Here is a 27,425-nt window from a genome sequence, read left to right as displayed (position 1 = left end):
ACTTATCAGAGTGTTGGTTATTGGATTATTTTTAAGTTGTGAAATTGAAACTCTCCTATATCTTTGAATCAAGTGCTGACGTCAAACTGCGTAAACTAACCATTTTAAACTCTGACAGTCAATAGAAATTCTTCAGGTAGACAAACAGTATGTACAATACTTGTTGAAATTTATGATAATTAAGTTATTTGGGACAATTAAATCTTAAATTTGATGCAAAACATGGATCAAACGTATGATTTAAAAATAGGTATTAATAATGGCCCTATTGAAAATAAAGAATGTAAGGTCAAACAACCATACCAAGATAGGGTAAATTTAGCATAGTGGATTAAATCTGGGAATCATCCCTTGGACATGTGAGTGAAGGCTATCCTGTTTGTGAATTGTATTATTCAGCAATTTAGACCTATGACTAAGACAAAGAAACTCAATATTCAAAAAAAGATTAGGAAACGAAATATTTTGAAACTCGAAATCAAAATAGTACCACTACAATATAGAAAGCCAGGACAAACATCAGTGAAGTCTTTATAGACATACTTCAAAATATTGTAGCAATACTATTGTTCATAAGGGTATCATACTTAATAAGTCAGTGGATCAACCACTTATTTTATTTACCCATAAAACGTTTAATTTAATTTTATACCTAGGTGCTCTGAATAAAATCCATTAACTCAAGACTATATCATCTAACTAAAATTTAAGCAAAGTACAAAAATTGATACATACAAAAAAAGTTCTTTCACGATAAGAAAATTCCAACTTACGTCTGATGATAATGACCGTCTCCTCACGTGACAAGCTACTAAATCTGTCATCAGATTTCCATAACTGAACATCAGCAGCCGATACCTAAGTAAACAAAACAACAAAACCATAGACAAACTGTTGACAGACATCAGAAATAACATTTTAGCTACTTGTTCTAAGAATCTTTTTCACAGTAAACAGTAGATATGTAAATTATTGCAATGTTTTTATTATAAACTGCAATAACTAAAAATCACATTATGGAAGTTTTAACACAACTTATGGGATTTTTCTTAAAATTGCAAATTTTGACTCGAATGATAAAATTGCAAAAATTAATTCATACAATAAAATTTCTGAATTTTAAAATTTAATGGTTTTGTAACAAGCCTCAATTGTTTATTCTAGCCTTAGGTATAGGGACTGAGACTTGTACACCACAAGCAGCCAAGATAAATAGTTCTGGACCAAGAAGGAGAGTTAATGGTTTTCACTTTCAAAATACAGAATAATAGACAGTGAAATTGCTTATTAAATCAAAAGTAAGAACACAATCCTAAAATAGAATAAAAAAATCTGCCTCTTTTCATTCAAATTTGCTTTAAAGGAGGGGCTCCCCATTTCAGTTTTATATAGCAAACAATATAAACTGTGCTGAATTTATGAAAGAATGATGCATGGTTTTTACTGTTGTGCTTTTTTTTCTGCTAAATGGCAAAAATACTAAAATGTGGTTAAGTGACATGTTAAACCTTGGGTTATGTGGTAATCATTGCAAATCTGTACATTTGTTTCAGATGTAAACAGGTTCTAGTGAAAAATGCCAAATCTCAAGTGTTTATATCAAATCATTTTCATTCAAAAGGACTAATGACATTGGTGAAGTGCTAAACAACTGAAATACATCTATACTTACAACAGTAATTCTACGCTATAAAGATATAAAGCAATTTTGAAAGTGCCAAAACATATTTGAAGACTGCTTTTCTATCAATATGGTCAAAAACTGATCCCATTCATGTGTTAAACCATCACCAATAAAAAAAAAACTAACTACATGACCAAATCCAGTAACTTAGTATAAATGCTTACTGTACTTTTCATTAACGAAAACTGAAACAGACATTAAAACTACTGTGACCATGTGCATAGAACTTCTCTATCATGTGAGCAAAAGGGAAATAAACTCATGAAAATGATATCACTGGATATAATTCTCAATTTTTACAAGACTTATATTGATACATCATAATTTAAATACAGAAGGGGTCAGTGGTTCCATACTGAAATAACTTAACTTTGATTTTGGTTTAGAAATGTAGAATATCTAATATCAGTATATAATGGTGAAGAATTAATTAAATTTACAGTTATTGTAATTGCCAAAACAGAATAGCTGCCAAGTATGTGGATTTTTAACATAAGTATAACAGAAGAAACAAGTGAAAATTTAAGGCATAATTCTGATCACACAATGACTTTGTTTGTAATATGATTAATAGATTAACCAAACTGAACAATAAGGATTAAAGATCAAACATTAAGTGAACAAAGATCAGGGAAAGTACCTTTTCTCGATACAGCCTTCTTTCACCACTCAATATTGCTCAATAGTTAATCTTATGATAGTTTGGCCATGAGAAAGAGCAGTGAGACCAGTCAGTCATGGTGTGAAATGAAACTTTTTAAAAACTTGTAATACATGGTTAAAACTGGTATTTTGAATATGATGGTTCATTGGCACATTACTTTCCATAAAAGTTGACTGGTTTGAATATGCTTTGTTTATTCATAAGATCATGTATTGGTAATTCTATATTTAATAAGAATTTTGACATATAGATCTCTTTAAAATGATCAATGCTTCATCTACAGGAAGACAATATAAGTCATATCAATACAAATTTTTCTCTTAAAATCAGGTATAAACTTTGAAACCCTTTTATTTTTTTATAAGTATTTTTATTCTAGACTCTACACAGAAATAAAAAACAAAAAATGCAATTATTTATCATTCTGAACTAAGGCTTCAAGTAACCAAAATCAGGTCTAGAAAACATATAGGTTACAACAATAAATAATTTAGACCTTGTCATACGTAGGAGCAAGGATCTATTCTATTGTACCTTTGCATTTCTGTTATCAGGCCAATAAAGTTGCTTTTTCCAGCAGGTTCAATTAGTTAAATTGTATTTTGCTAAATCACTAAAAAACTCATATGAAACACTCTCAAGTTTGAAATGCAGTGATTTGTCAATTATCTCTCACAATTTTGACAATATTACTCAAAGCTACCTAAGAACAAACAAAAACTTAGTCCATAACTTAGAACTAAAGTAAAAATTTTGAGGGATATTCTCATTGGCAAATATTATGATAAAATTAATTTGTTATTCCATGTCTTAAATGAGTAAAAAATAAACATTTCAAACTAATAGCCGGTCCTTTTGAGTGTGTGACCAAACAGTAAGCCACTTCTGGTCTATAGAAAGTTACACCCCAAAAAATTCACTGTGTTTTAAAAGTCCTCAGATAAATATTGAAACAAGCATCAATGTTAAGCCCTTGGCACTACACAAAGTATATTACTATGTATAAGTAAGGGAAGTAAACATAATTGAACATTAAATAATCAGAACAAAGTAATTTCTTGCTTGACCACATTAAAGAATTGTGGTCAAGGCAAAGGGAAATATACAAAATAGTGGTGCAGTTGAATTTCTGTATACATGTAAAACTCTAAGTTAAAACTTTTGGTTAACCACTACTACACAATATCTTTCTATGTTTATGACTGCAAAAAATACAAGAAAAAACATTAAAGAGTTCTGATACATCTTAAAAAGTCTTCTGTAGACAGTGCAAGACATGTATACATATTGTGATGGAAACATGCAATTAAAGAAGACAAAGGATATAAGGTTAATACACATATGGGGGGGGGGGGCAACAAAGAAATAAACATTAACCAAACAGAAAGTAACTTACATGGGTCATGCCACCCTATATTAACATAAACATAGCCAGATTATGATCATGTTGGTTACCTTTGTTATCACAAACATTTGGCTTCGACATATCACATGGGCATAGACAAACACAGATTTACCACTCTCTACATATGTACAGCTATATTGGCAGGTTAACCAGTAACTTCCCTTAAGTAACTAAATCAGTAGCATTTATAGATACATGTATTTTGTATAGTTCTTTGCTACACTTACTAGCTCCAAGGGCTTCACAGGAAACTTTTTGATCTACAGATCCAAGCTTTATTTTGAAAAAAATTATATACTGGTAGACATTATGGGCCTGTAAATTGAATTTTTACAGGTTCACCAGCAGTTTCACTACCTTGGGCTTCAGACTACAGATTTATTATGCTTAGAAAATGGGAATATTGGTATAATGTGAAATTGTTTGTCATTCTCTCTAGACTGTGCAATCTTTAATTAAAAATTAAGTGACAGATTAGAGAAAAATAGCAAAATTTCTGGGTGAACAAGGGCAATATTTTAAAATAAGCATTCAGGTGCAACTAATACAGGCATGATCTGGACCATGTTTTTGTAAGGAATAAATCAAAGCAGACAAAGAGAAATATTTTTTATCAAATTAATTCATCAAAAAGTGGTAATTATGGATTGTATCAAGGATCAAATTAGTTGTTATGTCAATGTAAACTACAAAGTTATGGATCAATGGATGAATTGAATAATTTAATACTAGGATCAAGTTCTTAAATAAATCCCTTATGTTTGATTGTTATGTATCACAAAGCTTTGAGTAGACTTTAATTTGCCAGTGACAATACAGAGCAGAAATGTAAAAATCAATGTCTGCTTCAACAAATTACAGGAGAAAAGCTAAGTATACCCCTAATTAGCAGGTTCTGATATGAATACCATGACATAAACAATGCATAATATATAAAGAAAATGTAGGAACATTTATAGCTTTTTTCAATAGATTATAGGAGATAATAAAACATCTTGTAAGAATTTTTTAAAATTAGAATTGTCAAAAGTTTTATCTAATATTTAGTCTTTTCTTGCAGACAAATTTTCTTTGAATAACTAAAAATGAATCCTACTGTCAGTCCTTAAATTATAGATCGTTCATGCTGTTATGAAAATGAAAATCACATTTTTTAACTTTATATGATGAAAACCAGCTGTGGAAATGGTTCATTTATTGGAAATTTGACATTATTTATCTTCATTTATTGGAATTTAAAAAAAAATAATACTGAGAGTTAAGACATTAATTTTGCTTCAGGGATTAGTATCACATTACTTACATTCTCATTCTTCATTTTGGACTTCTTATCATAATCTGCCTCTTGATTAAGGGAACCAGTGCCGGAATCTGCTTTACGAGGATTTGAATCGCTGTCAAGACTAATAGCATCACCTTCATCTCTTGGAGTATCTTTCCCATTAGAACTTCCTTTACTTTCAACAGAATAGCCACTATCTTTACTTGGCATTTTAACCATAGGATTTCTTCCTTTTCCATACTTGACAAGTGGTTGACCGTCAGACTTCTTATCTCCTTTATCATGTTTGCCATTAGGTGTCTCCTTTCCATCTTTACCCAGCACACCAGTCTTGTTGTTCTTCCGATGACCAGGGTTCCATTTTTGAGCAGCCTTTGTAGCACTGGCAAGCTCTTTTATTTTCTGTCTCTCTCTTTCCTTTTCCTTCTTTTCATTGTCAGCCTTTTCCTAAAGAAAAGAAGAAAAAATAGAATAAGACCTTGCACTAGATCACTGTTACATTGTGCTAAGAGACAGCTTTCTCAAAACATATGTTTGTTCCTTATTTTTAGTGTTTAAAGACCATTAACTTTTGATGAAAAATGGTCAAGCAATGAAAAAAAAGATGAGGATATACACAATACCAAGAAATATGCATTTCTGAACTAAATAAGCCGACAGGTGGACCATGGACTGACAGCAGTATCATGATCTGTCCATTAAAAGATTTGAGTATTAATAAGGATGCTAAGTATTCTGTTAATTTGTAATGTAACAATTTCTTCAACTAGACAAATGAAAAATAAGACTTTCCATGTTTTTTCTAAGCAAAAATACGAAATGATTCCTTTCTATTGTATTTGTTCATATCTATATGGGCTCCACACTTACTGACAGAGAAAAGCCTGATCAAATTTAGAGTCCTGAAAACAAGATTAAGATTACCAATACAGTTGCCAAAAATAATTGACATATGTAAGTCATATATATAAAAAATATTCTTACATTCATGCACCTGTAAACTTTATCAACATGAAAAATCATCTCATATTGACCTCATTCAAAAATCTTATATTTTTTTCATTACTGGTAAGTAAAATAAATTTACTCTTTGGCTCAAGAATAAAAAGCAAACATTACAGACTCCAGACATTTTAAAGTTCTATAGCATCAATTCAAATTACATTTTTGAGTACAGCCATTTATGAAATATCACCAAATGGTCCTTTTTCATATTTACTGAATGCATGCCATTTTTGCAAGTTTTTGAAAGGGACATAACCCACCAACACACAACCTGGTTGGCAGTCTCAATGGGTAAAGGCAAAACAGTAAACATTTTTCTTGGAAACTTGAAGTATTTCACTTTGGTAAATACCTGAATGGTTTAAAATCAGTTATTTAAAAGTATCTAAGTACTTATCACAGCTCTAATAAATTCAATATTTGAATTTGAAGTCTGCTGCTGTCTATTGCTCCAATTTGACTGTAAACCTGCAGGGGTTTCATTATTTTTTTGCAATGCTGGTACCTTTGGTTTTGTAGTAGGAGGGTCTCTTCATCATTTTCTTTCATTAACATATATGAAATTTTAAATTCAGGAGGTACCTTTTACTAGTTTAGAGAGGTAAAAATACCTGGTACTGCCTTTTAATGAAAGGCCAGAAACCAGTCTGTCGGATTAAAAAAAATTAGAAATTTACTTCCCTTTGCTTCAAATCTTAAAAAAAAAAACATTAACTCAAAGTTGAGAATATGAAAAAGGACTATCTTAACTCAATCCATAGATTTGAAAAATTTAGAGTATCCTTTGCAACATGGCATGAAATAAAACTAATTTAAATGCCCAGCTCAGTTTGAGAAAAGGCTACTAGTTATCATATGTGAAAATCACAAATAATGCCTCAGCACAAAATATTGTACTAGAACTTGTACAGTCGTAGGAAAATATGAACATCCATACAATCACCATGGCAATGAACAACAAGAAATACCAAGAACCAACACACCACTTTCCCATTAAAAGTGCATTCCTACAATCAAATGTTAATAGCTGTATCATAAGAGGTTAATGGCTAGGAATTGAAATGTAGAAAATCACTGAAGCATGACCATCTTAGTCAGCACATATCTCAATTAATAGAAATCCTGGATTGGAGATTAACATGGAATATAAATATCATTTAAAATTAAACCTATGTTCTTTTGATATACCAGGAACAGCAATAAAACAATTTACAAAGGGATTATTGAAATAGGGGTAGGGCAAAACAAAGCTCCTGCTCATTATGTAAAATTTGACTCTGATTTTGGACCTTGAAAATCAACTGGGTACTTAATATTTGTTGGGACTTATTATGGATCATCTTTAGTCAAAATCTGTTAAATGATATTGATTTCAAGGTTTTTATAGGGTTTAGAGTTACTATGTTTTTGTTAGCAAGTAATCCCTAGAAACATAAATAAAACATTCATGAATAGTATGAAATTATGGAATGTATAAAAACTTTTAACTCATGGAAATTGATTCTATTATTTCCTGTTGTAGGTCTACTTTTTACAGCTTAATGTGACTATCATTAGAAAATTTTAAAAAATAAATTAGTTTTGAAATAATTTAATTTTTATGCAAAATATTTTGTAGGAATCAATACAAAATGAATACAAGTATCAATGAAACCAAAGCACTGTGAGAACTATGAATATTTTGAATTAAAAAACCTATTGAATTTTGATAAGACAACTCAATGCAAATTAGTCAGCATCCATATCATTGATTTAGATGGTAATGAAGACATTATCATCATCACATACAGAAATGTTTTTAATAGAAATCAATTCAATACAAACAGATCAGTTATTATTGAACAACTTCCGAAATATATTCACTAATGACTGTAACAGAAAACAGATTCCAATTCTACCAAGAGACAGTCATTGACCTGTCTTAAGCTGTCATTGGCCAGACATGGTATTACTTGGCCAAATATTGAACAGATGTACAATAGTACAATATGACAATGTACAATAGTACAATATGACAAACATCAACTGATATTTCAATTATTCTTGAAATAGACAATTTTTGAAATGATCAAAGAATCAACACCCACAACTTATAGTAAATGCTGTATTTTTGTAAAAACATGAAACTTGGTTCTAAAAAGTCTAAAGCTTATTTCTTTGACCAAGTAAGATGGGTGTCAGTATTGTCAACCCAAATTAAACCATAAAAAAGAGGTCTGGGTTTAAAAACCATGTAAATATATATCTACCATGCAACAGATAAATTAATACATAAATTCATTCACATCCACTATTTACTCAATTTCTGTAGTGAAATTATAGTTCGTTGAACTGTCCCAACACCAACACTTTTTTTTACTGTGAAAGTACTTTGGTATGTGGGATACCAATTTTTGTGGTTTTTGTAGGCAAGCCAAACAATAGACTTTGGTGCCCAACAAAAAGGAGATTCCCATTGAGGTGTATACTGAAAATCTCAAAACCATAAATTCAAGAGACTTTTGTTTCTTCAGTACGCCACAAAAATTGGTATCCATGAATTAAAGAACTTTCACATAAAAAATCTAATAATGGGTGGGGATTGGACTGATTTTGGTATGGTTGGACAATGGAATATATATTTTATCCTCCATGCTTAGTGACTGGTTCATTAACTTATGATGCAAGTAATATATTGTCAGAAATCATTATGTTATAATCCTGTTCTTTTATTATTTCATGCAATAGGAATTTTCAAAGGGAAGACAATTCATGCAACCATTTTGGAATATTCTCTGCATGCAAGATAGGTATCTGGTTTACCAGTATATCCAGATTCTATATGTGTTACACAGGAGATATGAATATTAGTTTTTTATTCGCACATGCATTACACAAGAAATTGATTATCATTTTTGTATACCTTCTTCTTTTCCTCCTCCGCTCTCTGCTGCGTTAAAAGTAAAATAAGACAACATAAAACATATGACCCAAAAAACACCATACAACTTCTATGGTGTTTCACACTCCAATAATAGTACTAAAATAAGATGAAACATGTAACTTGACCAATCCTGTAAGTGATTGGAAATGGAAAAAACTTGCTCACTTCCCATTTACTTTTCTTTGTTATGATAGAAAAAGTGTCAATTCTTTTCAAAAATGTTTCTTACATTTTAAATAAAACAAACACACAAAAAAAATGTTCATCTAAAATACAGGATTGAATTTCAAAACTACACGAGGAAGCATGCAGCTTATTGGCCACTGTTTGGCCCAATTCTTTAGCAGTCTTCACTAAAGTTGGATTCATGTTCAATTTCAGAGCCTGTCTTTAATTGATTTAAGATGAAAACTTCCTTTAACTGTTTTACATAAATAATAAAAGTTAATGAGTGATTTCTAGCACTTTAACAATTCAAGCAGGCCTGCTGCCACAAAACTTTAGAAAGTATGAGAATTTTCCCCATTTTTAAGCATCACAAAATCCCAAGAAAATTCTTGGACTAGAGTACTTTTTAAAGTTTTGTGGTACCAAGACCAGAGCTTATTAATCTAAAGTACAAAAAAAATGTTGGTTTAAATTAAAACAGCATTTTGAAGATTTGTTCTGATATGAGGCAGACCAAGACTATCATTGAAATTGTTGTTCATTTTTTAGATAGTAATAACACAGCAACAAATTTATCAATCATAAAAAATGCTTGATAATGTCCTTCTAATGAACCACACCCAACAAAAAGAATAGAATCACAAAAAAAAAACAAAAACAAATAAGACACAGACATTGTGTACAGTGTACAATCACATGATAATCATGTGACCACTACAATACAGTAACATAGTTCAAGTCACACAAGTTTCATTTCCAATTACAATGAACATAAACAGGAAGTTATAGACACTACATTGTTCCAAAACTACATGGAATCATCCAACAATGAAGTTAAAATAGGTATCAAATCAAATAAAAAATTTCTTCCTGAGCAGCAAAAGTGAGTTTTGTGAAGACATGGAATCAGCAAGACAAACTTACCACACTTTCTTCCTGTAGTACAATATTTAGCATTAGAATAAAGATTTATGGACACTTGACATGGGTATGTTCCTATGTATAAACCTGACCAGGAATAACAGTAAACTAGTAAATACCTTGTACCTGCTTCTTTTTATCCCATTGCATGAGGTGTTTTTTTCATTCAAGTTAGAAAAACATAGAGTTTTGACACATTTATTTTAAATACCAGTTAAAAATGTTTTGCAAGTACATGTATTGGTATGGAGCATTTCATTCTATCTGTGAACATTCTACATTTTTACAGTGTACCAAACCTTCAAACTTTTCTTTAACCTAAACAAGCAGTGAGCCTTTATTGATTATTATTTTTTTAAACCTTTGAATCTTTCAAGTACATAAAGCAAATATTCATTATTTATTAATTTCTAAAGGTTTGCTAATCAATACTAGTTACTAATCCCCGATGCATCATACCGCCATGCATTGTATAAGGTAGTAATATACGTAAGCGTAACTATTTATCAACACTATAAACATTTAACATTTTTAAATCCATTAGTATGGTAGGAGAGGACAATACTTTAAACGATTCTTTCCCATAGGAACAACTAATACAAGAGAAAAACTTACAGGGAAGTAAAAACATAAAAAAACAAAGGTTTTGATATTGGCTGCAGGATTTTAAATGTTATGAACCATTGTGAGTTTGAATACGGTTGATGCAAACTTTAAAATGTAAATTGAATAAAAATAAGACTTTTTGGAATAATTAAATAAATTAACAATTCTCTTGCTGCATAAAATGTGTCAAAGATTGGTTTAAAGATTGCACAGGGAAATAAAAAAGGCCAAGTAAACTTACCAGGTAGATTCTCATCCAACCTTCACAAAAATATGGGGTGGATAGGAAGAATTTATTTTTTATCTCTTCCCAGACAATTACTAGCCTTATTTTAGCTTTTTGAAGAATAGATATGTTCTAAATTCATAACCACATCAGTTTCAGAGAAGAAACATCATTTTAGTCACCAAGAAACAAAATATTTGTGTGTTAAAGTAACTCCATACTGGAAACTTGCATGAAAATAAACCTGATTTTAATTCCTGCCTTAATTTTTAAAAAATTTTGTCCATGTTCAAGGGTCAGAAGTGTGTGAGAATCTACTAATTAATTTTATTTGGCCTAAACAGTTTTTACATTTGCTAACACATTTGCAAATACAAACACTAACAAACCAACACTATAATTTACTTATTATTTTTGTTGTGAAAAACACATGAATTGACATTTTAAATTGGCAAATCTAACTGACAAAGTTCAATGGAGTCATGGAGAATAGATTTTGATTATCAATAGAACAGTTGATCAAACTTACATAATTATGAGTAATTCTAACTTTTATTCAAATGATTTCCCACCATGTTATATAAGATTTTAAGACCAATTCAAAAAATCTGACCAATTATCAACTCATTGGTCATTTCATTATTACCTCTTATGTAAAAAAAGAATATTTAAATCCTAAAAACATATTCTAATTATTTTTTTAAAACTCTACCTAAAAAACATGTGTAATATACCAATGGTAAAATAAGATAATTCAATTGAGAACAAATAGGTGTCAAAATTAAGAACTTTAAATGTGATAAACTTCAATAGCAACAAACTTTATGTTCCATTCTACCAAACAGACTTAAACAACCATGAAGCCACTCAAATTACAACATCACTTTTAAAAGAAATTATTAAAGCTATGTACCCAGTTAAAAGTAGCACAATGTCATGGTTTGTCATGGAAATTTACTTACAATAAAGTCTGGTGTATTAAATGTGTATTTATATCCTTGTTACTTGAAAGTCAGCATGAACCTGTATCAGTGATTTTTATTACCTTTTCCTTGATAATGATATAAATGAAAGAATTCAGTGGACCAAGATTGCCGTATTTGACCATATTTCTTTTTACATTATTAGCCAAAACTTCAATTTCAGGAGTTTTCTTTAGTAATTACTCATTTCACCAAATTCTGAGAGTCAATTTTAGTGATCCCTTGTATCTATTAATCTAAATTTGAAAAAAGTGGATAGTAGACAAACACACAACAGCCACTAATGAATCACAGATATTCATCTAACTTGATTTAAAATGATCAAGTCTATACAAGCATTAAGCTATAGAGTATGTTTGGCATCAAGCAAACATTTATGCATCTATATCAAGCACATTGAAAATTAGATGTTGAACTATGTACTGTAACATCACAGATCACCAACCTTTCTCTTCTTAACAGCAGCAAAAATAGGAATTTCATGTCAATTAATTTGATCTTGTGCAGGTATGGTTGTATAAACATATTGACTATACAAGCCATGTAAAGTAATATAATGCTCATCTTAGTTGAACATTGAATAAATAAAACAAAAAGTGTCGCTGTGCATCAACGTAGGATAAACGAGCCATGACAAAAAATGCCACGGTGACTTTTAATCACAGGAAATTATTTATTCCTGCAGGAATAACAGCACTATGGCTATTATATGACATGGCTTTCCTGGGACCAGGACCAAAATAGACTTGTTTATCTTAAGGACCTATTAAAGCATGATAAAAACATGATTCTACTTCAGAAGAAATGGTTTCATTTAAACGAGACAATCACTTCAAACAATGAAATAAATTCAGATCAATCAAACTAAAATTTATCCTCATTTTTCTTCATTCAATATGCAATTACCACTGTAAAAGACCAAGAACATAAAATATCAATCAATTTTCTCCCAAAGTGTTCGCTCTGTTTAGTTATAAGCATTGGATTGAGATTCTACATGGAGTTATATTTGATGAAATTCAAGCTGCAGGAACAGGAATTAATAGAAGCATGTCTGAGAGGCTTTGTGAAAACTGACATGACTAAATGCATAACAAAGTCAAAATATCATTTGATAAGCATAAATCAAGCAAGCACTTGGTTATATAGTCAACATCAGACATTAGTCAACTGATATGATCCAATTATTTACCACATAGTTTCGAACTTCAGACAAATACAGTTCAGTAATACTAATATTTTACAAAACATAAACTTTCCTTTCGGTTTATGTAAACAAATTTTCGCTTGATGTTGCCTACTTAATTCCTTATTAGTTAGGGTGGAAAGAACTTTTTTTTAAACTGAAGATATAAACTTCAGAAAACATGGAATCATCCATGAATCTGACAGACTTTGTGATGAAATAATCATTCAAAGCGCAAGAGTTTTTGAGGTAGGGCAATTTTTTGTAATTGGGGAGACAACATCAGACAAACAAAATTTTTGTTTCAGGGTTAAATGAACAAATAAAAAACTGGACATGACTTAATTGTCTTCTTATTATTATAATTAGCATTTGTAAAAAGTTCAAAAAAATTTTCAGATGTATAGTGAAAAGGATGAAAATATGTGAGTTTATGAAATTTGTGTTGAAAAAAAATGTATTGCAGCAAAAAGATGTAAAAAATAAACAATCATAAAAAAATGTTCATTTCTGTTGTCATTTTTAATCAAAATTCAATTGAGATTCAATTGAACATCAATATTTTTTAATGGCAGATATATTTAGCAACTAAAGATAAAATGGGTATAAACATCTTAAAAACTGAAGCTGGGAAGGGAGACAACTTGTACAGTAAACTTTGAATTTGTGATAAAAGTCAAGTGGTGAGTAGTGAAATTTATGGGATTTTGTAAGTGCTGGGTTATTCTGTGTGAGCTGTGAAACAATAACATATGTATTGAGTACCTCTTCCTCCTTGACAAGCATGGAAAACATCACATATGATAAAAATGCAACTGGCTAATCAAAAAACCTTACAATGAACACTTAGTACAAATAATAAGTGGATTTAGCAGTGACATGCAAGTACTGAATACTGATGAGAAACCAATATTTATTGTATATGTTTTACCACAAATGTATAGAATTGTGAAGATAAGCACTTAACTTTAATGAAATAAAAAGTGTCCCAGTAAATGACAAGGAAAATATGGTTTCCGTGGACAGAGAAATTTTCAGATACAAATGAAAGTACTTTTTCAATATTACAAATAAGTATTGCAGAACCATGTAAGAAAAGAAACAGTAATCTATGCATGCCGAGAAATGCATTATATCATCTGAGTTTTTTTAAAGCTGAAAGGTAATTATTTAACACACAGATGTTGTGGAGACAACACTATATTGTTTTTCCATATGGAAGGTTTAAAAAAGAAAGATTTTGTTTCATTTCTCTTCGAAGTTATAGTACTGACATTTCTGTCATTGAATTACAAAGCATGAAAATTTATAGAATTAATACAGTTCCTTACATTGATCAAGTGTAGAAATGACCACATGCTACCAAGGAGATTATTTAAAGACAGTACGTCAGAAACAATGATGTAAGTGACTTTAGACTTAGGCTTTGCTTTGTTGTGCTTGAATTAAAACTGAAAACTGATAAAAATACCAGCTACTTTGAACTGAAGTACTTCAAAATTAATTTCGCTTTTTTTTTCCTTCCAGTCACAGACACTGTTGATGATGAGAAGAGTAACTTGGATCCACATGCAAAGATGAAAAAACCTTATTTATATTAGAGAGGATATGATTTAGGAAAGCATTAAAAAAAGATTACTATTAAAAACATTGAAAGTTATGATTAACTTCAAAATGTATCCTCGTTTATAAACTGAAAATCGCAAATACAGCTGAAGAAAAATGAATCCCCTGTTATACTGTGAAGAATGTTATTTAAGTGTAGATATAGAGCCATATAAAAAATGATGTGTTTAAATTCAAGATCAAATTGATTCAATGAAGTAAATTAAATTTAATGATCAAAGATATGAAGTTGATGATACATTAAATTTCAATTTACTTAGTTCATTTTTTTCCAAGTTTCTCTTCTCTAAAAGACCTGGTTTCTAATGTACTGTGTTAGAGAAGTTATTTATAGTAAGTAGATGAACATGTATTGCATATAAACATTATTGTAGATATGTAATACCCTATAAAGAGACTCTGAACCAAAACTCCACTTCTGAAAATGATTTGATGAAATTAGTACAAAATAAAAACAGAAGATGCAGAAATTTTGTTAATTGAGGTACATTGCACTACAGACAAAACTAATGACAAAAATGCTTTTCAAATAAAATAAAATCTACAATGAAAATGCAAATCTAAATCACAACTAGTGCAACTTTCAAATCAATTATAGCAACTATAACCTACAAAAGCTTAATATTTAACTGGATAATAAAGGCCTTAATAAAGTGATAAACAGGAGACAAAATTAAAGGCAAAATAAGATGGAAGAAATGACTGTGATAAAGTAAAGTTGTCTGAAATACCTTTCCAGCACTGGTTGCCTCTTCTTCATATGACATAGCCACCACAGCCAACATCAAGTTGATTAGATAGAAGGATCCAAAAAACACTACTAGTACAAAAAATAGAACATTCCATGGACCAGAGGCACGGATGATCTACAAAAAAATAGACATTTTAAACTAAAGCAAGCTGGTATGTTTTAATCTGGCAAAATTAAGTTAAATAATTAAAAATTAAAAATAACCAAAATCCATAGGTACCTATGCCATTTTACTAAGATGGCCACTTAGAATAATTTTTTTCCCATACATGTATATGATGCATGGCAAGCTGTCCATGTACATTTTTATAGGTGATTTCAAATAATGAAAAGTTTTGTAAGAACATTAACCTTATTGTATGAATCCTCCCAGAAGTCTAGAGTAATCAGCTGGAATGATGTCAACATAGCCCATCCAAAATGGTCAAAACTTGTGTAACCAAAGTTCGGATTTTCTCCTATATCTGGTAAACATGTGTAGCCAGATCCACATTTCCTAAGGAGAGAAAACGTAAAAATAAATTGGTATAAAGCTTGTCTTGTCTATAAGTTAGATTGTTGATGATTTTCTTGTGTGTGTAAATGATGCTGATTAAAAAGTTGTAGTCTTGATGTTAATTTAAGGTATAAAACATCTATGAACATACTACCATATTAGTTCATGTGTAATGTCATTAATTAGGATTAACTTTAACTACCATGTGGTTATGTTCAACAGTTATAGAGTAGTCCTGATGATGGTCAAATTGTGGCTTGACACAGCTACTAATGATATTTGTTTGGTCTAACTATAATTTTATTTTTATAACAATCAATGAAGCAATCTTCAATAACCTCTGAAGTTTAAGAGCAATCGAGCAATGGAAATCACAACTAACACATAGTACCACTGAAGTATCACCTTCAGAGATGTTGAAAATATTGTTATTATATATAAGCGTTAATTTGTTATGGGTTTATGACTACCATGAGAACTATGACCAGTAATCAAGCCTAACTATCTGACAAAGATTATCAATATTTCATAATCTATGCCTTATAAGGTTTCAACTTACGTATCTGGTTAAGTCAAGATCACACACTCTTCTAATATATAATTATACCTTTTGGATAACACAGAAATATTTTGTAGTAACCAACAATTAAGCTGCGGGTCAAAACTTTAAGTACTCTACATGCTTATATAAAATAATCAAAGATTATAGCTCCACTTTAAAAGTTAGGTCGTACTTCAGCTATGATACAATGATTTTATACAGTGAAAATAATAGCATACCTGTTAATTTTATACAATACATTTGTTGTTGTACACAAACATGCATGTTTAATATTTCTTAATATCTTGCACAACTTACCCAGAGCCACTTGCATTCCCACATATAACATAAGTACCAGCATTTTCTGGATCTTCATACCAGTTTGCTGCAGAAAAAAATCAAATGTTTCTTAATTTCAGAGACTAGATCAACTGTAAATATTGTGCATGTACCAATGTGTATCTATTGTTTAAAAAAAACTGATGAAAAAAATCATGAATGTGTCTTAAAACAACAGTAAGAAAAAAGTTGGTAATATATTACTTCACATTAGAATTCTATGTTAACAATAAACCAGACTTAAATTTCGAAGTAAATAGCACATTTCCATGATCTACCCCCATCTCTAAAATTTATACCGAAATCTGTTACCAAACTGAAGATGAGGGAGGCCAGGACCAAGTTTTATTATAGAGTAAGTAAAAGTAACATTTTACTCTCAGTTAAGGATGTTTGCTGGTCATGTTTAGTCATTTTTGTCAGATTTTCAGACTTCTCTGGTTTGAATTTATATATTTTTTTCCCAGTGACCCCCATTTTTCTTTGCATAATTTTATCAAACACACCTTAAAATGTTATTTGATAATGTTTTATGAAATTCTTCTTATTTTTTTTTTAAGGATTTTTAATAGATAAAATCAACTAAGACAAAACCAGAGAAAATCCAGAGAAATCCTTTTCCCGCCAAAATTTTGAATGATTATATCTCAAAAACAAGCATGCTGACCCATAATTTTTTCTACTTATAATGTTCTAGCAAGACAGATCTTGTAATATTTCATAATCCTTTGAAATCCTTCTTATTTTTCAACTGAGCAGCAAACATCATTAATAATTCTTTAAGTATTAACATCTGCAGAGACAATAACAGACTACAATCAACAGAAGGCTTTCCCAATCCATAAAGGAGTAACTATTTACTTTTATATATAGACCATCTTTGTTTGTTATTACATGTAATTGTACCATAATTCATTTAGCAAGAATATGTTTTTGAAACATATGATTATCAATTAAATAACAGTAGGAGGTTTCCGTGGAAGTCATTCAGAAAGGAGGGGGGGCATGTTAATGAGTTTCTGTCCATTGACACATCAGATATGGTTTGCTTAAAATCAGGCGAAATAAGCACAAAATTTATCAAAGCCTGTTGTAAGGTCTGATTATAGAAATTAGGGCAGTTATTCAAACTGAAATCCATTTGAATGAGCTATCAGGAATTTATTGAATATCCCAGACAACATTTGCTTCAGAAGATGTCCTGCCATGAACATTTACTTTACACTACATGGAAAGGATGTCAGTGACATCTTTTCTTCATCAAGCTGCTTTGAGCTGAGAATGTAAAGTGGAAATTCATTTATGGTCCGATGATTTGAAGGACTAAACTGGTTAATCGATCCTTTCCACTTCTGGAAACAAGTAATGAAGCTCTGCTTGCTGTTTCATCAATTTTGTATCAAAAACTAATTACAGGTAAACGAATCTAATCTAATACAGGTGAGAAATCCCATTCAATATCTGATTAATTAGCAGATTAAAAAAAATAAATCAAACTATACAAAATAGGAAAGGTGTTTTATCATGTGTCTTACACACATTAACTACTATATGGAGAACAAACAAAAAAAAAAAAAACAGAAACAATTCAGGCATGCAGCCATCAACAGTAATATATAAAAATTTTCTCAACACACAAAATCTCAGTATTATATTGATATATGACAACAAAATTTTAAAAGGTATGCATTAATTTAAATATACCTATTTATGTATTATTCTACAAAAGGAGTAATGAAGGTGTCCTAGATGCTAAACTGTCCTAAATGTTAATAGATTCACTCCATTTACCATATATGATTAGAAATTCACAGAATAAATTTCAAAAATGGCCTACATTTAAACACTGTTAGGTCATCATGAAGTGAAAGCTGAACCATTTCCAAGGACAGAAGAAAGCTGCAGTGTGTAAATATGTAATTAGATATATTTCAATATTAGATCTAGAAACTTATTAATATATAAGGTTGCTGGAGATCAGAAAAAGAAAGGGTCTAAATGGAGACATGTAACATTTTCTGAGAAAATCATGGATGGATTTTACAATAAAACCATGAATTAGTCAATTAAAACTGTAGTGAACACCACAATGTTCGATGATTTTTCAAAATTTTAGGGTTCCACAGGAAAACTCTAAATGAAGATTAACACTTGAAGTTTGCTTTCCAAACTTAACAAATCCTTTAAAAAATTCAAGCTTCCTACTTGTCAAAGGAAAAAAAAAGGGCATATTTATCAACTTTCCTACACCAAATTGCACTTGCCTCTGGTGACAGTAAAGTGGAATCCTAGAACACTTAATCCATACCACTGGTGACATCATTAAAATGGCAGGGTGAACTCTTAACTATGTATGACAGTAAGTTTGACAATAAAAGTAACAGTACCAAGAGCCAGTAGACTAGACAAAGGTCAGACTATAGTATCAGTACCGTGAACCAGTAGACTAGACAAAGGTCAGACTATAGTATCAGTACCATGAACCAGCAGACTAGACAAAGGTCAGACTTTAGTATCAGTACCATGAACCAGTAGAATAGACACAGGATTGGACTATAGTAACTACAGACCGTAGACTAAATTAATAACTATCAAATTGATAAAAGCACAAGCCAAAAAAAGAACACTTTAATCTGATGCAAAATGAAAAGATAATATGGAAATTTTCACCATCAAGATCTCATGCAACAAGAATATTCATATTTTCAGACAAACAACCATTTCTTATACAACACAGCTTGTATTAACAGACAGATAATCAAGGAAATCACTCTAAATTCAATTTCAATAATTCCTTTATTTGATATCCATGTGGAATACTCAGATTTCAGTGCAAATTTTCGCCTGTTACATAATTGATGCAATATTTTATACTTCAAATAAAGATATTGTATCATTGATTGCTTGTACTAGAACATTCATCCGGTCAAATCTATTAAGACGTGTATACATGTAAATAAGGGGAAAACATTGAGAGAATTGACAAATGAATCTCTGAATAAGATTTGTTCGTGTATCATCTTCTTTGACGAGTCAATAGTTTCAGATTCAATAATTAACCATGTTGTGATATCAACAATATGCCTAAGATTTTTCAATCGACATGCTTAGAGTTCCTCCAAATCTATCATTGAATTTCTAATTTCTTTTCAAATCACTATTTTACCATAGAAATTGTTTTTTTCAAGATATTAGTTTACTTTTGAAGCTGTAATTTCTGTTTTGTTGGCAGTGTTAGATCGGGTCAGAGTAGGTTTGATCATCATCAATTTTAAAACATCCAAGTATCTACATTTATACAATGGCATATGTCTACTCAGTTACCTGTGTTAACCAGAATCCTGTATAATCTTACTCTTTTTAATGGTCTTCAAATTGTAACTTCATTTTTCTTAACTTGGATGCTTATATGATGTTATTTATTGTCACAATGTGTGTTAAAAAATTTTCATTTACTTCAATTGTGCATAGAAGTTTAAAAAAAGATCATAGAAAAGAATACTTACATGTATTTTTGATCCAATTGTTGTAATATGCCAAATAGCTCATAGAACTAGAGGCTGTGTAACTAGGTACGTCCAATACACACTTTTGTCTTAATACTCCCATGTATACTTGTAATCCAAACAAAGCAAACACAGCCAAACAGAAGGCAATTAGAACTATTACTTCAAACAACAACTTGAAAGCCCTTAGTAATGCACCAACTAATGTCTTTAGTCCTGAAATACAGAAAAAATACATTTCATAATTTCTATTTGGTTGAATATTAAAAAAAATAACATGCATGTTCCATAAAATTCAGATGGCAGACAAAAATCTTCTCGATATTGCTTATTTCAGTATTGTCAACAGCATCAATTAGAAATATCTAAAGAGAAGAACAAATTTAAGCCCCTCTCCTTATTTTTAGTAATTTTTAAAACACTATATTTAATAATTTATGAAAGTTCATATCACTGAGTCAAATTAAGTTATAACTATTTTTTTTTCATAATCAATTTCCTTATTTAAAAAAGTAAACAATATAGTCAAATGGCAAGGAATTATAATTCAGAATTACTTTTTGTAATTATTTTTTATGATTACACCCACATAACCTACTTAAATATACATGTAAAATGAAGTTCAAATGTATACATGAACTATGAAAAAGGTTCCATTTTTTGTCTGACTTCGATCATTTTAAGTTCAGTACACTGTTCAAACTATTGTCTATCAATCTGATCAAATTTCAATACTAATGATTAGCATTGACTTGTTTTGAAAATGAAACTATTGTATTGTATATCTTTACTCACAGTCTTTCATTGTCAGTTTGAAATAATTACCCTGTTTTTATAACCTTCAGAGAATATGGCAATAAATAAACTGTGTCCAACCCTTTATAATTATTGATAATATCAGTTTACTCGATATTCTTTTCAAGCTTTGAAAGATTGTTACTTTTCATTGATACGATATCATGTTTAAATTGTTCTTTTCTTTATGACATTTTTTCCCAATTTTTATTCTCACAATCACATTTTTTTAAAAAGTTTACTGCCAATTACACCATCTCAGTTTTATAATATAATTGCCCTATCTGAGTGTGTATTGAATTTCTAAATGTCAATACTTTCAATTAAAATGAATCCTGCTTGACGAATATCTTCTATAAATCATTAGAGGACTACAAACAATTCACTGGAATTATTCATGACCTCAAGTCTTTGTAGGTGGAGAATGCATCTCAGTATCAAAGGCAGTTTACCCTGGTGAAAAAAAATCAGACACTTGATAAATTTTAAATTCTCACCTGGAACTATAGATATTGTTTTCAAAGCCCTGAAAACCCTGAAAGTCCTCAGAGCCTGCAAATTTGTCCCAGAACTACCACTAACTTCAGATATAATCGTTGTAATATACCTGGAAAAAAATAATAGTACCCAGTTTATTGACTGAGAGATGTAAAGTACATGATATTTCAACATATTAAGGTCACTTAAATCTATGGAGACAAAAGGGAGAATTATTGGTAGTTAAACAGTTCTGGGTTCTATGTTTCATCTTTTTGATCCTTAAATCAGCACTATAGTGTAACTAGTGGCTCAAATGCCCATGCATTGATCACCTGGTTAATTTTTCACCTTTCTAGGTTAATAACTCTAACAAGGGAACATCCTACAACCATGACCTATTATAAACTTTTTAGGCCCATAAAGATCATTTCATTAGTTGAAAGTTTTTTTTGTATCTATTATGGTTTTCAAAATTTGATAAAACATTTGTTTTTTGTTCAATTAATGACTTTGCTTGCTCTCAAAGCTGTTGCCTTTCCGTAACAGGTATAAGAGTTTCTACATGTTGTAATCCATATTAGACCTATATCATACTGAGACCACAATACTAAGACAAATTTCCCAGTATGTTCTTACATGTAATCATTGTTCACAAGAGTTTAGTAAAGAGTTTGGTTAAAACATAACACCCATATAATTACTTCTACAATGTAAGCAGTTGGAATTCCTTTCCTCCATATCCCAACCTCTTACTTCCGAGCACCATATTGCAAACTGCTTGTTCTGACATTTTTTTTAAATCGGCAGAATTATAGTAAAATATTTACCCTTTAAAACATTTTTTACAGTTTCTTTACCCTAACAAGGGAGAGGGTGACTAAACTGAAGAAAAACATATGACCAAAAAAAAAATCCAGCAATTCTGGAAATCCTTTGTAAAAGCAGTTTAAATGAATTTCTCATTTGGTTTTCAGTATTTTGAATGGGTACATCCGGTTAATAAAATTACAGATCTTAACTTGCGAAACGGAAACATTAAATTAATCAACAAATTGCCATTACCAACTTTGAGCTTGTTTTGTCAAAAATACATTGTATTCGATACAATTAGTGACCTTATTCAAAATGGTTGGTGACTTTGATATCTGTCTTCATTACAAATGTTTTCTAGGTATTTAACAAAAACTTTGGATTTTTATCACTTGATTTACAGTGGGTTAAACTTCTTTTATGTGAATAAAAGACTTAAAATATTTTAAAACACATGTTTAGCTTGTTCACATTTGCAATGGCTTTCAACAGGTCAAATGCTAATTGTTAGGATGGCACCAAGTCAGAAAATAGCTTGCCAACTTCTAGCACTGCTGGAGTACTACATAATGTACAAGTTATCAAGTACAACTTACGCTGACACTATGACAACAAAGTCCAACCAATTCCACGGATCTCTTAGATAAGTATACTTGTGAAGGATAAACCCTCGAGCTGAAATTTTGATGATTGCTTCTAAGGTGTAAATGGCGAGAAAGGCATATCTAAAAAAGAAAAACCAGAAAATCATGTTTTACCACATAAAACAAAATATTTCTCAGGTTAAAGGTACAAATCTTAAGTTAGATCTTCAGAAATTCCAAACAGACCTGTGATGTAAAACAATTTCGGTCAATACAATGTCTTTGAATTAATTGTTTATCCAACCAGCCACAACATAATGATAACAGTTACTGAAGATGCTTTAAATGGTTACAATGGATAAATATGTGTTTCAAACCTTTATGAGTAAGATAAAGCTTATGAAATATGTGATTGAATTAAAACGGTCTTCCTAAAAATTTTGTTGTTTTCTTCTATGTTCACATCATTATCTATCATTATATAGTGTTGGCTATGTAAACTTTGCAAGTCTTTGATATTCCAATGTTGTTATTTTCACAAAACTTCTTAACTTAAATGAGTGATCATGGGTAATCATATTATTATGACAAGAAACTTACTCTGCAGTTTCTGCAGGTTTGGAGTCTGGTCCTAACGACATAAAAATACAATTTGTAAAAATTGTCAATATCACAAAATAGTCAAATAACTGATTGGTAGCTATGTATACTGCCAACTTTCGTAAAGGGTTCCATGGAGTCAATAAAAATAATGCTTTTTCTGCTGTGAATCTGTAGATAAATTTCTTCTTGAATCTTGGGGCTATAGCTATGAAGGTCTGAAATAAAAGGAAACAGAGAATCTCTGTTAGACTATGGACCTATGATGTAACAACATCACTGACATACAATATGAAAAACATCAACATGCAAAAAAAAATGGTTATAATGCAAGAACCAAACATATATATATATATATATCAACTATGGAATGCACTCAAACACCCACATTTCAATCAATAAATAAAGTTATTAGTTTAATAACAGTTTTATTGGAACACAAAATCTGTAACAAGCAATTTTCTTGATCTTGTTTATAGCAAATAACTAAAAAAATGTTGTAACGATTTATTTACAACAGTTATTATATAAAATGGACAATGTCAATAAAACTTCACATAGTTTTTGATCCATAAGAATTATGAAAAGTAAGATCACAGATCAGAATGAAACCTGTGTGTAAAAAACAGTTTGGGCATGACAACTTCATTGTATTCCAAGATATAACCAGAATTTCTACATTTTATACCACATCTCAATAAAAAACTGAGAAAACAAGACTGATGATCAGAGATTTGAATGGTGGGAAAGTTTTTTTTTAGAGAATTTATGTAAATTAATAACATTTTAATTTTTATTTTATTTTTATCATAATTTTTCTAAATAACAGGATATAAGGGAACATGAAAATTTGAAACTTGAGCATATTCCATTTAAAATTTAAAAATCATGTATAAGAATAGTCAATCTGAATTCTAACATAGGAAGACAGGACATCTAGTTTGATACATGAATGGGAAACATCCAATAAAACCAAAATGACTATGGCAAAATTAAAGTGTTTGTCTAGAAAATTTTCCATAAAACTAGATTTTAAGACAGACATTGGATCTAAATGATTTAGAAATAATTGACAGGTATTACATGGGTTTTAAAATCAATGATAAATGCCTTATAAAAACCAGTAACAATAGAAATAGCAATGAACTTTTAACTGTCCAATCTAGGCCTGACAATGGCTATAGGGATTATAGGTTTTGCCTAGGTGCCAAGTCAATACCGTTTCCATTTAAACATGTTTTGCATGACTTCACGATCATTGCTTGGGACAAAATCTATTTCTGAGTTAGAAATCTGCCTTTATCCTTAAAACAAAGGATTGTCAACTTGATCTGATATCTTCATTAATATCTTCCATTTGCGGCCTTATTACCCACAATTATCTTAGTTGGATACCAAAATTGTCTTATATAAGACATCATGTTATGTTGTAATTTAGTGTTATATAAATACAAATGTTCTTCTTAAATCTCTAGACAAGTTAACAAAATAACTGCTTTCAATGCCCATTATACAATATATAATAATGTTGAACTAAACAAGACTCTAAACTCTGATTTATACAGGTTTAATAATAACTGAGCTTTATGAAGTTTTTATTTGATTTTCATCTTTTAAATTAAATCAAACATTTCTGCTTGAGCTTTGCCTATCTTTTGTCAATAATGCCAACATCGGACAAAAAAAGGAGGACAGAACCTAAGATAAGGATATATGAAGTATCAAGTTGAGAAGGTTTTTCATATACATTGTAGTAGTACATTGACAACTGCTTGAACAATTACAAAAATATTTTCCACTCACACTAGGATTCAGTTGAGAGTTTTCTTGAAGGTTATGCAATCAATATACAAGTATAGGTGAATGTGTACAGCACTTTCCAATGAAATTAATTTGCCATACATAATCTTGACTACAAAGATCAGATCATTGGTATAAGTATGATCACACTATGTTATTAAGTATCTCTGTTGTGAAGGGTTTAGTATGTTTTACAAAAAGAATGTCGTGTATCATTCAGTTCTGACATTTTATTATTATCTAGAATCAATAATCAAATACAAAACTTCACATAACTTGACCATGTCAACTTCAAGAAACAAAAATCTAATCTTAATTTTGTCTTTTAATGGTTTCTTTATCACAGCGAAGTTAAAAAAATAATAAGATTTTGCAGTTTCAATTTTTAATTTGTTTAAAGAATGTTGAAGGGTATTACACAAGAAATCACACTTTATTTATAATCAGCTTATGTGCCTGCAAATGCATGTACCAGTTTAGAATTAGAGAAAATAGTGTCTTACTGATATAATTGAGGCCTAACATCCAAATTAGTCAAAAATAATGTTTCACAGCAAATAACAATCCTAGATCCGAAATTTGAAAAAAAATCTACTAAATAGAAAATTCTTGATTCTTTATTTTGGCACTTAACTAGTAAAATCAATGACCTAGAGGATTAGCTGTAACAACAAAAACCCAGGTGATTTCATTCTGAAACAAAATCCATGAAACCAACTCTAGTTATCACATATTAATCCTTCTCAATTTCAAATTGCACCAAAATTTAGTCTTCAATAGTATCTTTGAAAGTTAGTTTAAACTGTGAGAAATGTTGGTATAAATGTAGGTTTTGGGCATGTATGGTCTTTTATTATAAGGCAATATCAGTAGATCTCCAAAAGAGACAAGCAGCAACATTTAGGCATTCATTGCTAATGAGATTCATTTACAGTCATTTACTTGAAGGTATCATTTAGATTAGTCCCCCTTTTTTAGATATAGAAAGCAATTAGGTGAAATGAAGTTTTTGAAACTATTTTTTCAACTGAATTTTTCAGGCATTTAACTTTCATTTTAAGTCCTATCCATTTTAAAAGGAGCTGGTTGATAACAAAGGTTTTACATGAAAGTATATGCAAGTTCTAACTGAGGAAGTTCTATACTTATAAATATCTTCCCAGTTCAATAGGCACAGAAAGTGAAACAGATATTTTCATAAATGTGTGAAATCATGTTATAGCTCAATATTATCATAAAACCCTTTCCTATTCAATTTGAACATATTTAACAGCATGAATGTTGATAATATTTATTTCTGTTTGAATAGAAAAGTAAATCTGAATGCATGAAATTCAATGTTATATCTAATTTTTTTTATTGTAGTCACAGATAATTATCATCATAAAGAATCTAAGGGTTGTCAGAAATCATTACCATTAAATTAACTCTGTATAATAGTTAGGCATTGAATCACTTTTTTTTAAATTTCAGCATTTAAGTTTGGAAAAAAGTTATGCAATTTCTTTACCTACATTTACTTATGACATCTTTTTTTTAATGGGTTGACTCAGCATTAGCAGAATGTATGCACAGGTAAATGTAGCATAAAGTCTAAAGCAAAAGTATCTAAGTTATACACTACCATACAGAATTCAAAATTTCAATTAAAGGCTATTTCTTTTTTTAACATGTTTTAATTCAACATATCAAAATAAAAGTGACTTCTATAGAATATACATTGTGTGTGTTTAGAATTAATACTTAAGATAATGTCACTTTAAGTCCAATATCTAGGTCAAATTGACCATGGAACAAGAAAGCATTACTTTTTTAATTTCTATGGAGCAACTCCTGTCAGTATTTGAGTAAGTCTGGAACCCACCATGCCAAATATACATGAATTAATCAATCAGTCTTTCAGGTGACAATGATTAATTTAAGTGTCATTTTTAAACATTTAAGGAGACTAAAGGTACACAGCACTTATATGTATACTTAAATGTGTAATTTTATAAAAAAAAATGTTTATTACATTAATGTTTTAATCCACTCCCTACTGTCT

The 27,425-nt window shown here is 30.1% G+C and overlaps 1 protein-coding gene across 1 annotated transcript in view; it reads right to left on the bottom strand.

Annotated features, from left to right (window-relative positions):
- Positions 1 to 27,425, bottom strand: part of LOC148622275 (sodium channel protein 1 brain-like) — a 56,007-nt gene that overhangs the window by 25,571 nt on the left and 3,011 nt on the right. The window contains exons 4-16 of the mRNA XM_088572018.1: positions 23,582 to 23,799; positions 22,994 to 23,122; positions 21,605 to 21,714; positions 20,313 to 20,528; positions 16,786 to 16,852; positions 15,782 to 15,926; positions 15,411 to 15,545; positions 15,065 to 15,097; positions 8,943 to 8,969; positions 5,057 to 5,482; positions 3,745 to 3,759; positions 1,849 to 1,869; positions 774 to 858 (exon numbers count right to left, since the gene is read on the bottom strand). Coding sequence (XP_088428144.1) covers positions 774 to 858; positions 1,849 to 1,869; positions 3,745 to 3,759; positions 5,057 to 5,482; positions 8,943 to 8,969; positions 15,065 to 15,097; positions 15,411 to 15,545; positions 15,782 to 15,926; positions 16,786 to 16,852; positions 20,313 to 20,528; positions 21,605 to 21,714; positions 22,994 to 23,122; positions 23,582 to 23,799 — 1,627 coding nt within the window. The remainder of the gene's footprint in view (positions 1 to 773; positions 859 to 1,848; positions 1,870 to 3,744; positions 3,760 to 5,056; positions 5,483 to 8,942; positions 8,970 to 15,064; positions 15,098 to 15,410; positions 15,546 to 15,781; positions 15,927 to 16,785; positions 16,853 to 20,312; positions 20,529 to 21,604; positions 21,715 to 22,993; positions 23,123 to 23,581; positions 23,800 to 27,425) is intronic.

The sequence above is a fragment of the Perna viridis genome, chromosome 3 (genome assembly GCF_037379345.1).
Source record: "Perna viridis isolate PV_CMFRI_1.1 ecotype Kerala chromosome 3, ASM3737934v1, whole genome shotgun sequence".
Lineage (NCBI taxonomy): Eukaryota > Metazoa > Mollusca > Bivalvia > Mytilida > Mytilidae > Perna > Perna viridis.
This window is presented reverse-complemented; position numbering and strand designations above follow the sequence as displayed.